This window comes from Streptopelia decaocto (genome assembly GCF_964273445.1).
Source record: "Streptopelia decaocto genome assembly, chromosome: 2".
NCBI classification, from domain to species: Eukaryota; Metazoa; Chordata; class Aves; order Columbiformes; family Columbidae; genus Streptopelia; species Streptopelia decaocto.
In genome coordinates this window covers 134,800,444-134,815,822 of record NC_138655.1, presented here as the reverse complement: position 1 = coordinate 134,815,822, position 15,379 = coordinate 134,800,444, and the positions used below count along the sequence as shown (strand labels likewise).

At 36.9% G+C, this 15,379-nt stretch overlaps 1 protein-coding gene across 1 annotated transcript in view; it reads right to left on the bottom strand.

Moving 5' to 3' along the window:
• THSD7A (thrombospondin type 1 domain containing 7A) overlaps positions 1 to 15,379 on the bottom strand; it is a 195,306-nt gene that overhangs the window by 116,219 nt on the left and 63,708 nt on the right. Inside the window, exon 2 of the mRNA XM_082045561.1 lies at positions 2,011 to 2,842. Within this exon, the coding sequence (XP_081901687.1) occupies positions 2,011 to 2,842 (832 nt within the window). The remainder of the gene's footprint in view (positions 1 to 2,010; positions 2,843 to 15,379) is intronic.

Here is a 15,379-nt window from a genome sequence, read left to right as displayed (position 1 = left end):
TTTAAACAATTTTTCTTGTTTTCACTATACAACTGGAAATAAAAAGGATTCTATGTTAAACTTCATGGGAAGACTATTAGAAACCCTTTGTGCATATATAACATAAAACTATACCCATTAGACAGCAAAATATCAGCTGCATCATTTAGATCATTTTCTCCTGTGTGAAGAATCACTCCTACATTGTATTATCTATTATTTCAGTGCCTCAAGCAAGAGGGTTTCATCTATTTGCCTGCTACAGCCTGAAATGTGCATATGTGGCATAATGTGCTGAGGTATCTGAAATTAAGACAGTGTTACTAATTTGAGTGAATGTAAAGATGGTGAGTAAAGTATGCCACATTGACTTTCAGTTATGCTTTTTTAAACTTTCTCTTACCACTTATCAGAGCCTTAGCACATGAATGTTTCTCTCCCTTACCCCTTTCTTTTTAAATATGATAGTTCTGAATTATTTGCTTAACCTTACAAAAACCTGGGGACTTTCAAACAGTGTGGCTGGCTGCTATCTGCTAGCAACCGATATGTTTAATAAATTATTCCCTGTATTTAAAGGGTAATGATGTTCCTGGGCTAGGTACAGTGTGGAGTGCATGATATGAGGCTGGAAAACAAAAGGCTAAAGGCAACTTCTTCCTGTACCAGCACTGAGCCAGGGCTCCAGCCAACGCTTGGGACTGCCTGAGGAAGCTGAATTTGAAATTCCTTTTTCAGGCATTCTTTCAAGCATGAGTTGAAATCTGAAAGAACTGTAGAAAACCAGAGCTAGAAGAGACTATGAAAAACTATGCGGTCAGCCCCTCTTCCCTAACCAAGAGTTACTCAAGGTGTGTCATTACTGACATATGCATTTCTAGCCGATTCTTATAAACTTTTGAAGATGGAGGTGCTACACATTCCCCACGCAATCTTTTCCAGAGTTTCACTATTCGCAGTTCTGAGAAGTCTGACCTCAGCAATGCTGTGATTAGCCCATTATTGCTTCTCCTATACATGTAGAGAACAGCTCATTCCATTGCTCCTTGAGATGGGTTTTTACATACTAATACGCACTTCACATCTTCACTTATCTGTCACTCCTTCCAACTGAACAACACAAATCTTTCAAATTTCCCTCAAGCCAGGGACCTCTCATCATTTTCATGTTTTACTGCTTTCTCTTGAAAGGAAATACACTCAAAAAAACGTTTACTACACTTGAAAAGGTTGAAGTGATTAGAAGTTCTGTGAAGGAATGTTTAACTGGCACAACAGAAACTCCAAAGTAAAATAGCCTGAAAAAAGTTCATAAACACTACCCTAGCAGCAATGGGTGTCAGCCTCATTCAGTAAGATATCTTAGTCATTTCACAGTTGAATTAAAATAGATTAATCACGTATTGAACTACAGGGAAGGAAATAGAAAGAATCACATCAAAGACAAAAACAGATAGACTAGACTGAAAGAAGATTTTTGAGTTGGATAAAGACATTCTGGGGGACAGGAGGGAAAAAAAACATAAGGTAGTGAGAGAATGCCAGGTAAAACAAACAGAAGAAAACAGGGTTGCAGAAAAACACTCAGAAGCCTATGGAAAGAGTTATCAAAACATCTGTGACTGCCAAAACTCTTGAAAAGTAAAATAATAAGCCTTAAATGCCCAACATCACCTCTTCCTAACATGCAAGACTTGCTAGAGAGCAAAAAACTCCCTCAACCCACAGAAACAGTGCAGACATTTCACAAATACCTTCAGACTTTTGGAGGTAATCTATTTGGACAGACAGAGGCTAGGGAGTTAGCACAGTTTAATGGTGCACATTCATGGGATACTTAGCATGATCATCAGGACAGTTTTCATGTTTCATGTCACAGAAACATCTTCAGCTTGATAGGGTATGTTTACTTTGGAAATATTGTGTGCCTCCTGTTGAGACTCAGGATTATGTAAAATAATACCACTGTACACTTACACATGCTTTAAACAGAGAAAAATAAAGATGTGCAAATTAATAAACAGTGATTACCTCAGAGCAGCAGTTTTCCCATTTCTGTGAGTACATGTGACCTGCCTGGTTTGGTACCCAATTTGTATGTCCCAATATTTGTTCTCCTGCCTATTCTGTCTGTTTCGATTCCTCTTCTTCTTAATTAACTCACGAGCCTCGGGATCCCGAACTGCCTTTTCTCTGTCCTTTTCCTTGTCTTTGTTCTTCCCTCGTTTCCTCGCTTGCCTTACTTGTCTCGAATGGGGCACGGAGCACGCGCTCCAGGGTCCCACGTTGAGGCTATACAGGCTTTCTTCAGCAACGCATGGGCTAGACTGACAGATCTGAAACTCAGTCAGGTTAGGACAAGCAGACCCACCAAACTGCGGTGGAGCCACAACGTGCCGAGTTCGATGCTGAAGCCCGTTGCCACAGGTCTTGGAGCACTCTGACCAGGGGGCGAATTCCGCCACGATGCAGTCCTGCCGGCATGGGATGAGGCACGCCTGCTCCTGGCGGGGCTTTGGCTCAAAGTACTCACAGATGACATCCTCAGCCGGCACCCCATTGGACTTCTGGATACAGGTGATGTCCCTTGTCTGGATCCCTTCCTCTCCTCTGAGGCACTCCAGGGGCTTCTCGTGGCTGCGGGAGAGGACAGGCCGGCACTGGTTCCAGCTGCCAATCTGCCAGTCGTACAGCTCCTTGTGCCAGTCACAGACCCGGAAACAGCTCTGCTGGTTATCAGGCCGCTCCTGCTGCTTGCAGTTCGTGGGCAGCGTGGTCCAGCCTTCCACATGGGCGCACCACACCGCTCGCGTCTGGATGCCACCTGGACCGCATTCATCTCCCATGCATCTCCCCCACGGACCTGGAAAACAAGAGAAGATGCTAACACTGCACACTTAATTGTTTTTCTGCCATGGTGCAAAATCAAGTTCACAGAACTTGGGCTTGTATTTCCTACATGTCTAAGAATCTCATTCTGGAGAAACTCGAACTTTGAAAACACAAATCAAGTATGGAATTATTCTCCATCTCCTATTTTTATGATTACAGATACATATCACTTTTTGTGCTAGACAAATTGCATATTTAATTTCAAGAACATACACAGGAATTAATCACATTAGAGAACTAAGAACTGAGTAATCACAAAATCATCATGTAATTTTGACTAGCAAGATAGGAGTCAAAGTCCTCCCCTCCAAGGCACAAAGCTAATCTTTTCCCTCACCTGCATGAATACCCTTTCCTGGACTGTTTTGGTTTTTGCTTGTCATTTCTACTGAACCACTCTTCATCCCCTGATGCCAACTCATATTGCATTCTCTTCCTTCCATATTATGTTAAATAATTAGAACAACGACATATTACATTTTGAAAAATAGCAGTAATTTCAGGTAAGCCACTTCTACTCTTTCCTTTATTATAACTACAGTAAAAATTAAAAAACAGTTAAGGAGTATGTGTTCCACACAATCTGTGAAATTATTATATGGAATAAGTTCCTGAAGACAGAGACATGCCAGCTGGTAACTCTCCAAAGAACAGAAGTTATCACTTTTTTAAAATCCCTAAGGTCTATGGTAAATACTCAATATGTTGTTATAATTAGCATCAACAAAACCAGTAAAAACCTGTATTCTTGAAAGCTCATATGGTTGCTTTTCCATTGTTAAAAACTATAATATTCACCTGGTTCAACCCACAAAAACCTGTATTTTCCATATATCATGCCCTGACTTACTATGAAAGAGGAAAAGAACAAGCAGTTCAGAAAAAAAAATGTAACCATTTCCCAAAGAAAGGATGTCTATCTGCCCACAGTTGGTCACACAGAAGACAATTTATCCGACTATGCAGTGCTCATGTCCCATGAAGAAATTTGGAACAGGTCACGTAATCCTCATTGATCTGAATGACTCCAGTAACAAGACTATTTGCGTCAATAAAGTTGTGGGAGGTTCTGGGCTGAGCCTTTGTTATTTCCAAAGCAGGTTAACAGAATAATTCTTGTACCACAGTAGAGTGGGGTACAAATTATTTATAACACTTTATCATTGAATGACTGAAAGGAATATGAAGCCACATCTTATTATTGATTCCCCCAAGCTTAAACTTTTCAGTGACTTCAACGTAATTTTCAGCTGTTCATCCAACATCAGCTTCAGTTAGCACTCTGGAAATGGGCTGATGAGAGTCCATACACTTAGTCTCTGCTCCTCATTGCCTCTTTTTTAAGCAGACACTACAGCTGAATAGTTTGTTTATAGTTCTAAAATCCTAAGCATTAATACTCTATAGCAATGCCAGATGGCAGAGACCAATAGAGCCTATGGAAACTCAACAGCTTACTTTAACCCAATTGTCTTATTTGGCAGAAAGAAGAGGAATTACCATTTTGTTACTTTCTTTAGCTTTCAAAAAATAAAAAATAAAAAGAAGAGATGTATTTATAGCAATACGAACACAAACTTGCTACAACCAAAATTATTCTGAGAAATACCTTTATTTTGGAATTTTTGTCCTATATTGGACAATAATTTCTGTCATCCATATTAATCAATATTTCCACCAGTTAAGTTATCCACATTTTTTTGTATCAACACGAGGCATTGTTGTTAACCTCAAGTACTTGCTGAGGAATGTCATTGCCATACATTCTTTATACGGACCTCAAAAAGAGAGAGCGAGAAAGCTCCTTTGCAATTCAATTTACAGGTACCTATCTCTCTCTACAAATTATAACAAGATACTTTGAAATTAAGTGGCCCCAAACAAATTGCAAGCAACAAGGCAGACATGGTTCTCATTTGAAAATAACCACAGAAAAGCAGAAAATAAATGTTTCTGAACTGAGTAAAAAGGTTTTGTGCCTTTGTCCAAATAACAAGAAATGCATCCCAAACTAGCCCTAATGCAGTATCACTTTGGTTTTGGTGTTTTTTTGTTGTTTTGTTTGGTCATTTTGTTGTTTGTTGGGGGGTTTGTGTGTGTTTTTTTGTTTAGTTTGGTTTTGTGGTTTTTTTGTATTTTCTTTGTTGTTGTTTGTTTGTTTCTCATTGCCACAGAGTGAAGAGAAAGCACCCAGTACATGCTTACAACATTTGTTTGCCTGCTGGTCAAGACCTAACTGAAGATACATGATCAAAAAAACATGAACACAGAGGCTTTAAATGGTCCTGAGAAGTATGAGAAAACCATGTACAAGTCACCTGAAACATATGTTTTACATTATATCATGACTATGGACAGTACATTTACCAAAACATTTGTGAATGTGAAATTTTAGGGTAAAATTAATCTCACGGAAACTAGTGTAGTATAGATATGCAACTTTGCAGTGAAAGAAATCAGCAGAACACAGTATAAAGAGTCTCACCCACCACTATCACTTAAAGGCTACAAGAGCTGTGGGGTGGCTGCACTTTCACAAATCCTAAGCTGATGTTAAGCACTAGTAACAACAACAAAAGTCTTTAGGAAAGCTGTCAAGCCTAGTCAAGGCCCCATACGATGTTTTAATTTGCTCTTTATGAATATTCTTTAGGTTCTCTCTGTCCCACTGAAGCAGTCTTCACACAGACACTCTGATCTCCCTGCTGTGCACTGATCCAGTTACGCCTGGGCAATGGGATGTATGTGAGCTCAGACCATTTCACACTGAGGGAAAGAAGCTGCTGCTGTGAATGCAAAGTAGCTTTTCTTAGAATTTGGTTTGAAACATATTTAGATGAATGAGACATAGTTTACCTGTAGAGTAAGCTCTGCATGTCTCATGAAAATACCGTAATTTATCTGCTCTGTCTTTAATCAGCGTTTTACAAATGGCAGTTACAGGAATAAATAAAGAAGCAAGCTTCTTTTCTTGTTGTTGGGAGTTGTTACTGAAGTCTTAGTGATTTTAAAATGTCATTTGTAATTCTTTGTCTTCTAAAGAGATTACTGTGAAATACAATATTAAGATTCCCTCTAAGCTTCTGGAGGATTAACATTTATTTTTTTTAGGGAGCAGGAAAGTAAGTGAATTAACCACCACTGCAAGTTTATTCTGAAATTTCAGGAAATTATCACAATTGAGGCAAAACAATCAAGACAAAGCTCCCACTAAACCACTGATAGCTCTGCAGCTAAGAACAAAGTACGCAATTATAGTATTTAATCTTGTATGTTAATTATCACTATTTGAAAAAGAAAAAAACAAATTTTAAACTTTGACCCCGGGCAGATAATTCTATCTGAAAATACCTTGAGCGCTTCTCCACATAGAAATACAAAAAAAAAAAAAAAAAAAAAAAGACAAAACAAGCCCTCAACTATCCCCAAACCTAAAACTCAAAACGTCTTAAAACACTGAGCAAGACATTAGTCCAATTTTTAACAATTGAGGATTACACTACTGATTTCATCTGAATTTTGCTGTACTTTCAGTAAGAAATGGTTTTGACCCATTTTGTGTTACTGGTTTGGTGCCTTTAAGTAGTATTAACAGTTTAATGCCAGAGAGAGACTCAGACTGCACAAGACAATGAGCAGCTTAGTTTCCAGTATTTTGAGAGGATTTTATTTAAAGAGACTATTGAGGAACTGATTAGCAGAAATCTACTTTTCCTAAGTTCAGAAACAAGCTAACCTTATCCGTATTGGAGACCTCAAATTTCTTTTTATTATGAGAAGGTTGTGATGAGGGCCAAGAGGTTAACTGGGTGATACAGACTGAGAATCAGAAGGACAGCAGTATTACAAGATACAGTTCAAGTCTAAGCAGTAAATCTCGAGAGAGGTCAAAAAGACACAGATCAAGAAGTCTTTGAAGGACTCGGGAGATGACAGTGAATGCAAACTGCAGCCCCTGATAGCACAGCCGGTCAAGGAGCAGGATAAACAGCAGAGCACCAAGAATATAACAGCATCATAGCTGCCACCAAAGTCACTGCAGATCCACTAAATTAAAATATGATAAGAATGTCTATAACTTGGTACAGTGTACCTATATTTGTTTTATACAATTATGGCAGCAAAGAAAAAAAAACAACTGCTCCTGCAACAAAGTATTTTTATAACAGGCAGTACCTAATTGTGGAAGTCTAAACAGGAAACTCAGTCTCACTGATAGAGGCATATTGCCTGTTACACTGGCAAGAAGTAACACAGGAAAATGTCATAATTCTAGATAAATTATTGATAGCTTTCTTTTTTTTCCCAACCCCACACAGAATCTGAGATGCTGCCAACACCACAAGCTGCAAAGACAGTTTCTGTAATTTATACTGTTGGGAGTGCCAAGACAATACAAGATCATTGATAGACAAAACCTTTATTTTTGCCTCTTTCTCACCCGTGGCAGGGCTCCCTGGGTGCTATATGATTTGCTGCTTGCTCTGTTTGCCAGCAAACTCTCCCCTCCAGGAGCGCTATGGATCACCTTGACTGCCATTTCTGTTTAATGCTTTTGTCTTTCTCAGCTCCTCTTTCAGAGGTTGAAAAGAACAAGCAAGGCAGTGTCTGCATCAAAGAAAATTGTTCAGGATATGTAAGAGAGATAAAAAAGGAAAGGAGTCGCTACATAATAAAACATAACACCTGTGATTCAGAGGAAGATAATGGAGAATGATATATGCCTACAAATGATTTGACTCCTGGGTCAAATGTTTTATTTCCTGATAGTATAAGGGAGAGTGACTAAACCACATGGTAGTTCAAATAATTTCAGAATCTGAAAAACAAGTTCTTAACATTTCTCATATTAAAAAGGAAATATAAAAATTAACATTAAAAACCAGTGATGTAGATTAATCTAATCTACAAAATTCACATTGTTTCTCAAACTTCCCAGGGCACACTTTCAAATAATGGGAGAAAGATAAAGGTGAACTTGAAAGTATATAAAAATCAGCTACTTAGAAATCTTTCTAGCTGTGCACAAAATTATTAAGGCACTTCATAAGTGTGGGCTCTTTTATTTTTTCCCTTATTAGTACCCCTTGGGAAAATACACTCACACATGTTTCTGATATTATCAATGGTGCAGTAATTAACATTATCCATCCGGTTTTGAATTTTTCATAAAATAATGAATGTAACATACATGAATCAAACCCAAGAGTAACCATACCAGCTTAAATTTTGACATCAACATCACAAAAATCACAACATTTATTTAATGTTTCCCTAACTAAACAATTTCATTCTAGAACCTTACAAATTGCTGAAACAAAATTTTCCTTTTTTTTACTCCAGCAAGTACTTCTTTTGTATAGTAGAAAACTGGTCTATCTAAAACAAGGTTGTATGCTTCTTAACAACAACAAAAAAAAGAATTTAACATGCTTTCCCAGTGTTGATGCAGTGGCCTCCTTTGCCATAATTCATGGTAGCTTTAACACCATGTTTGACTTGGTAGAGGGGCTTTTTGTCTGCTTTGTGCTTTTTCTGCCTTAACATTGTGACAATTTTAATAATGATTTTTTTTTTTTCAATCTGTTGTAAACATGGAGAGGGTAAAAGGCATCTATTTCTGTAATACAAGAAAACACATAAAGAAACAAAATGGTCTCAAAAATTTTCTCCTTTATTTACTATAATGCTAATTCATCCCTCATACAGTCAGGCCTGAAAACCTAGTTAAAAAAAAAAAAAAAGAATAAAACAAAGAGAGAGAGAGAACCCAACCACCTCCTTATACTTGTCACTGTTTAATATTTATTTTGTTGCTCTGCCTGTGCAGATTCAATTTTTTAAATAAACTGCACCAGGCCTCACACTTTTCATACCACCTTTATTCTAAAAGTAATTTGAATGTACAGCAGCATAGCACCCTGAAAATCACTATCTACACCAAAGCTATAGAGAGCCTCCAGCTCACAGTAGCAGTGTAACATGATAATCAGAAGTATATGCTAGCACATACACAAACATGAAAAGCTGACAGCTCACAGTGCAGAACTATCTGTCTTTGTGTTGTTGTCATAACCTGTAATGAAATCCTTTCCGTTATGCTTATTAAGAACTTAATCTAATTCTTAAAACAGATTTTAGAAAATTTTTCCTCCAAACCTTTTTTTTTTTTTCAGCAGAAGTTTCTCTAACTATTCATTTTTCATTTACATACTATACAGTAGCAGCCAAAATGAATATTGAATGAATACAGGAAAGGAATACTTAATTGAAGCAGCATGCTTTAAAGAGAAATAGAGCTTCTATGTTCTACAAAGCAATTGCAATTGCTTTGAGCCTCTAATGATGTTGTAATAAATACTTCTGACATTGTAAGATACTGAATACCGTTTCTTCTAGCCCACAGCTTGTTTACATATAAAGCTGGTTCATGAACTTAGTTTCATTAGAGGTGGTGTTAAACCACACTAACTTATTCCTCAAACTCCTCTCCTTATGTTCTCTCTCTAGTCACACTACTGGCTGAAAAGCCAGATAATACTCTTATGGCAAAATGATGAGTCCCACACATGGCACACACTCTTGCAGGCTTTTTTAAGTTGGATCAAAGGCTTTATTAACCTTTGCTTGTACCTCTCTGACACATATCTGGGCTGTTTTTTTCTGATTATTAACAGTTGAAAGCTGCTCTGTATCTCCTGTGTGAGACAGCTGTACTGAGTCACACCAAAGACCTACCTATGCCAGTATCCATCTCCTAGAGCAACAAAGAACACAGGGTTGAAGAAGGTATAGAAAGAAGGTAGAGATGGTGAGCATCTATGAAGCCTTCCCTGGTACCCTCCCAGCATCCCATCATTTCCAGTTCACACACCATAGTAGACACGTTGGTATAACCCTTATAATATAATAAATCCTTATACATGGACATCAGATGAAGAACATTCATGTGTTCTTCAACTGCCTTCTAAAAATCATCAGTTTTAGAAAGCACATTAGAAACTCCTAAATTTGCTGTTCTTTTTTTCCATGCAAGGCTACCAGAAACACAATGACAGAAAATGCATGGCATGAACATATTTTTTCTTATGCAGTTGGCAAGGAAAACAAACCAAAAGCCACTCCTATGAACAGCAGAGACAATTACGAGCATATCTGTGAAATCAATAGTTACTTCCAACTATTATACAGACTGCAAAAATGAGTAAACATTAACAATTTACCATGAAAGTTCTATAACAATACAACAATAACCTCACCACAAAGTATTCTTATTTGTGTCCCTGCAGATTTTTATAGCTCTGTCTGCATCAGAATCTGATTCTAAGGGATAGATTATCGAGAAAACCAGTTCAGGATGCACTGCCCATTAAAGAGGAGGATTTGATTTGTATAGATTGAGATGACATTTCCCCCTTGGTTTTGAACCAAGAATCACTGTTTTCTCCCTGTAGGCATTTTACATTCAATTTACTTACAAATCTCAAAGCAAATTTCACTGGAAATTGCTGTATTTTAACTGAAACGCTGCTAAGAGAACATCTCACTTAACCTGATAATCTCATTGCTAGTACTATTCTCAGTTACTATAAATGGGAATGCAGATTTTTGCACTTATTCAACAAACTGAGGCTTGCACTTCACTTTTCATCAGAGTGAACCCCAATTAGGTCAAATGAAAACACACCACTAGCCCTTGTCATGACACTTGGGCATCAGCAAGTATTGCAGCATCAATTTCTTTATACTACTAGGAGAGTTTATTTTGGTGCAGAGTCTCATGTGATTGCATGGCAATCGGCCATATTGAACAGGTTACAGGGACTTTAAATCAGATCACTTTCACTTCTACCCTGAATAATTCTGCAATTCAGTTTGTTAAATTTATTTTCTTCAGTACATGCAGGCTGATATATTGAAAAGAGTAGGCAAAATATTTCTGTTTCAATTAGCATCAAGACCAAGTGAATGCTTTTCTTTTCCTGCCTCTGTCTCATTTTCTGTCCTTTTATTTCTTTCCCTTGCTCATCATAGGCTCCTGTTGTGCTGCTGATGGCCAGAAGTGCTAGTTGCGAGGCTGCTGCAACCACAGGGTCCATCCGTTAACACGGGCCATCATGCCTGTGCCAGCCCAGCAGTTTGTAATCCCAGTCTCTGCTTACATTAGCCAAGGGCAAACAAGTCAAAAACCTCCTGCGCTGAGATATGAAGAAATTTACTGCTATAGTTTTTCGGAGATGGGCTACAGCTTTTCAACTAGACTACTAGAACCAGATATCAGAAATTAAATGTAATATCTTTGCACACTGATTTTTTAAAGGGTCAGACCTCCTGCAAGACATAATGTCAGATGACATAGCAGGATGTTGGTTATATGAAAACACTACAATTTAGTTGCATGAAGTCAGAAAGAGATTTAGGTTGTACTCTCAGCCCTACTGCCAGCCTGCAGAATGATCTACCTCAGGGGTGTCAAACTCATTTTCACTGGGGGCCACATCAGCCTCCCGGTTGCCTTCAAAGGGCCGAATATAAGTCCTAAAAATTATATTTGGCCCTTTGAAGGTAACCAGGAGGCTGATGTGGCCCCCAGTGAAAAATAGTTTGACTATCTACGTACACCATTTCTGTTTCCTTGAACTTCAGCTACTTTCGTGTAAGGCAGGGACAATAATCCAAATTTTTAAAGCCCATTTAGATGTATTGATGAAAAACAGTGTGCAAGAAGTAAAAAGCAGTAGGAATACATGTCCTGCCATTTTCTCTCTGGAAGCACACAGCTTACTCAATATCTTTCCCTCGAGTTTCACCCTAAATCCCATTTGTGTTGAAAGGTATGTTTTAATAAAAAGGCAAGAAACCCAGATGATAAACTGCTGCTTTTTTTTTTTTTTATACTCTTAACAGAAATCTTATTCATAGAGTACATCATGCTTACTTCTCATCTGTGTCTTCCCTCTGCCTCCTTGGTCACAAGAGAGCTAATATAGATATTCAAGGAACAAATAAGGAAGGTTTCTCATATCTCTGGATTCTTTACATTTGTTTTCTTATGTTGTTCTCATGAAACAAAATAGAATAGGAGATGTGAACTTAATTACTATCACTTAGGTAATGTTCTGGACCTCTCATACCTTGGGTTTTCTTATAATTCATTGGAGCAAAGAAAGTTTTATAAAATTGCATCTTCTAAGTACAGAACATTCCATAAAGGGTCAAATTTATTTATTTTTAGTTTATCTTTAAATATTTAATTATTTAAATTGTCTATGTGTTGGACTGAAATAATCCAGTCATATATCCTTTGAAATGCACTAAGACTTTATGTCTTGCTGAGATACATTCTCCCAAGGATATCCTCTGTTCATTTATTATTCATTAGCATCTACAGTTTGCCAAATTCCTGTGAAACTCATTTTCAATATTCAAATGGCAACTTCCCCCTAAAATTGTGGTGTTTTCATTATACAGACATGGTACTAAAAACTATGGGAAGGAAAGACAACTAAGTCATGTGGATGTACCCAAAATATAGGTGCCACTGTGTATCAGACAAGAATAGACGTATATTAGTTTTGAAGAAGACTTGTCAGGACCATATGAAACCTGTCACTGCAATGTATGCAAAAAAAATAATGTCTTAATCTAAGCATTCTATAAGAAACTGTTTTAATTCCAGACACAACTGAGATAAATAATTAATTTTAAAAGTGACTATTACTTCCATCTGGCAAATGTGTAATTGTATCAAAATAAGTGGGTTTGTCTATTTTTGTGATATTGGAAATATATCTAATAAACCCTTCTGCATAAATAGGATTTAAAAAAAATTGTTTTAGAAATAAGTAATAACTTATATGAAATATTAATGTAGGCAGTCATTTCAGTATCTCAGACTATATCATAACTTTGGCTTTCAAACAGAACTCCCCGTAAATCACAGCAGGCACTTCTGCTTAAAAATACATGAACTTGATCCGGTATTATCACACAAATCTTTTACAAGAACTCAAGATGTCCTATTAAAAATGCAATGAATTGCTATTGCAAAAATTCAGAAATATACAAGTATTTTAGGGAGGGTATCACAAGAATACTCTCGTATCAGAAATCTCAAGGAAATTTCTTAAAATTCCTGTCACCCATCAAAGAAACAGAGATAGGAACACAGTGACTGACCTCTGCCTTATTCTTCCATTCTAGCACAAACAGCACTTATATTCTTAGTCTTACCTTTGATTTCTAAAGTTACTTCACAGAGGTGATTTCATAAGAAATAACAGCAGACTCTTTTAGCAGATGCTACTAGGAAATTACATCTCTTTTACTCTTTTATCTTGACAGAAGAATCCCTAAATAGTGGGTAAAATTTTGCTGGTTTTGTTTTGGTTTTGGTTGGTTGGTTGGGGTTTTTTGGGTGTGTGTGCTTTGGTTTTGTTTTGGTTTGATTTGGTTTTTTAGTATCACCTTAGACCTTCTGTGTATTTGGAAGGATTACTATATTCTTACACTGGCAAACCTCCCAGTAAAGAGAAAGTGCTAAATGGAAAAGTCATTAGAGAACTTCAAATGTGCAAAGCTACAAGGTTGAAGAAGGAACGTAGCACTGGGGCAAACTGCATGTTTCTCTCCAGAAAGGCAAACACGATAAATTATTTTTTATCTTTTCTATTAATTAGCTTGTTCTTTGGAAACACCTCCTAAAGTGTCAAAGTTCATTAGTGAGGAATGTCCTTGAATACTCCTCTAGAATTATTTTATGTCACTACTAGTTTCCTGTCCTCAAAGACAACAGATTTCCTTTCTATTCTCTTCTAAACAGGTCCTCATTCAGCCTTCAAGAGAACTAAGAGAACTGTAAACCTTTGACTTTTTCAGATGTTGTGAAAGCCTCTAGAAAGGAAAAGATGACAAAAGATACATCATGTGTTACTAATCAGATATTTACTGAGCCAATTCTTTTAGTTTAAATTTTATTAAAAAAACTCCCAACAACATATAGGTCTCACAGAACTGTTGTGTAGATTAAAACAAAAACCAACCAAAAAAAAGATAAATTCTTGCAAAGACCTCAGCATAAAGTAAACATGGTAAGAGAGCACGATGTCACTTGTAAATGCTATTAAAAAAAGTAAAGGGAGGAAGGAAATGAACCTTCAGTTTCCAATTTTTCAGAAAGCCAGCCACAATTCTAAAAGCATAACCAGTAAAGATAATCAACAGAATAGTACTTTCTCTACTAAGTACACTTCTGTGAAAGGCATGCCATTGCTAATGTAAAAATTCAGGTTACTACAGGATATTTAAATAATCTGTCATATTTTACAAACAGTGATTTAAATCTGGTCTTGACTATCACCAAATTCTCATTGTCAACAGAAACTTATGGATCATCTTATCAACCTCTGAGATAAAACTTGGCGATATTTAATTTTCCACAAAATATGACCAAAAAAAAAGCAGTAGAATCTTTTCAGTGGTGCCCAGTGACAGGACCAGAGGCAATGGGCACAAATTGAAACACAGGAGATTCCTTCTGAATGTCAGGGAACACTTTTTACTTTGCGTGTTTGAGCAGCGGGACAGGTTACCCAGAGAATACATGGAGTCTCCACCCTTGGAGATATTAGAAAGCTGTCTGAATATAATCCTGGGCAAGTGGCTCTAGGTGGCCCCGCCTGAGCTGGGGGATTGGACAAGGTCACTTCCAGTGGTCCCTTCCAACCTCCCCATTCTGTGATTCTGTGAAATACACATATATCGATATCAAACACGAACATCACGAAGGAAGTATTTGTTATGTATTTTCCAGAATGTCAGTTTCCCAAACTTCACTTTGCCAAAGTTTAAATCATTATGTAAAGACTAAAAGACAACATGCATTCGTGAGTAGATACAACCAGAATGCAGAAAGAAAAGGTTATTTCTTAAGGTTTTGGGTTCATTAATTACAGAATTTAATATAAAGTCTGTACCTTTCTAGACATGGCTATTGAATTCCATGCCAGAGATTCTGTATCAAAATACTGACAGGAAGAAAAATTTTTTATGAAAACCATCTACAGAGTTTTAAAATTAAACTACTAGATAATTCACCTACATTTAAAATCTATAATATGTATTATCACTTAATTAAATGTTAACTACACTAGAAATCAATTCCCAAACATTTTCACAATTATTAACTCCAGCTGAACAGAGAAACATGACAGATGCAAAATGGCAGAAAAGATTCAATATTATACATTGAGAAGACTTTGTAATGCACGCTTTATGGATTACCAAATGCATTAAATCTCCTTGTTTAAGCCTCAATGAACAATGTGTACTTATATACATATTTTCATTTTCAAAATTCTTCCTTCCACTAATTCAAAATATTTGACAAATTCAAAGCTCATTTGCTACCAGTGAAGCAATAGTCCGTGCGCAAGTTTGATCTAAAGGAGGAAATAAGTATTGGGAGAGATCTTTATAGTTGAATGTGGGCATGATCATTTACATCAGT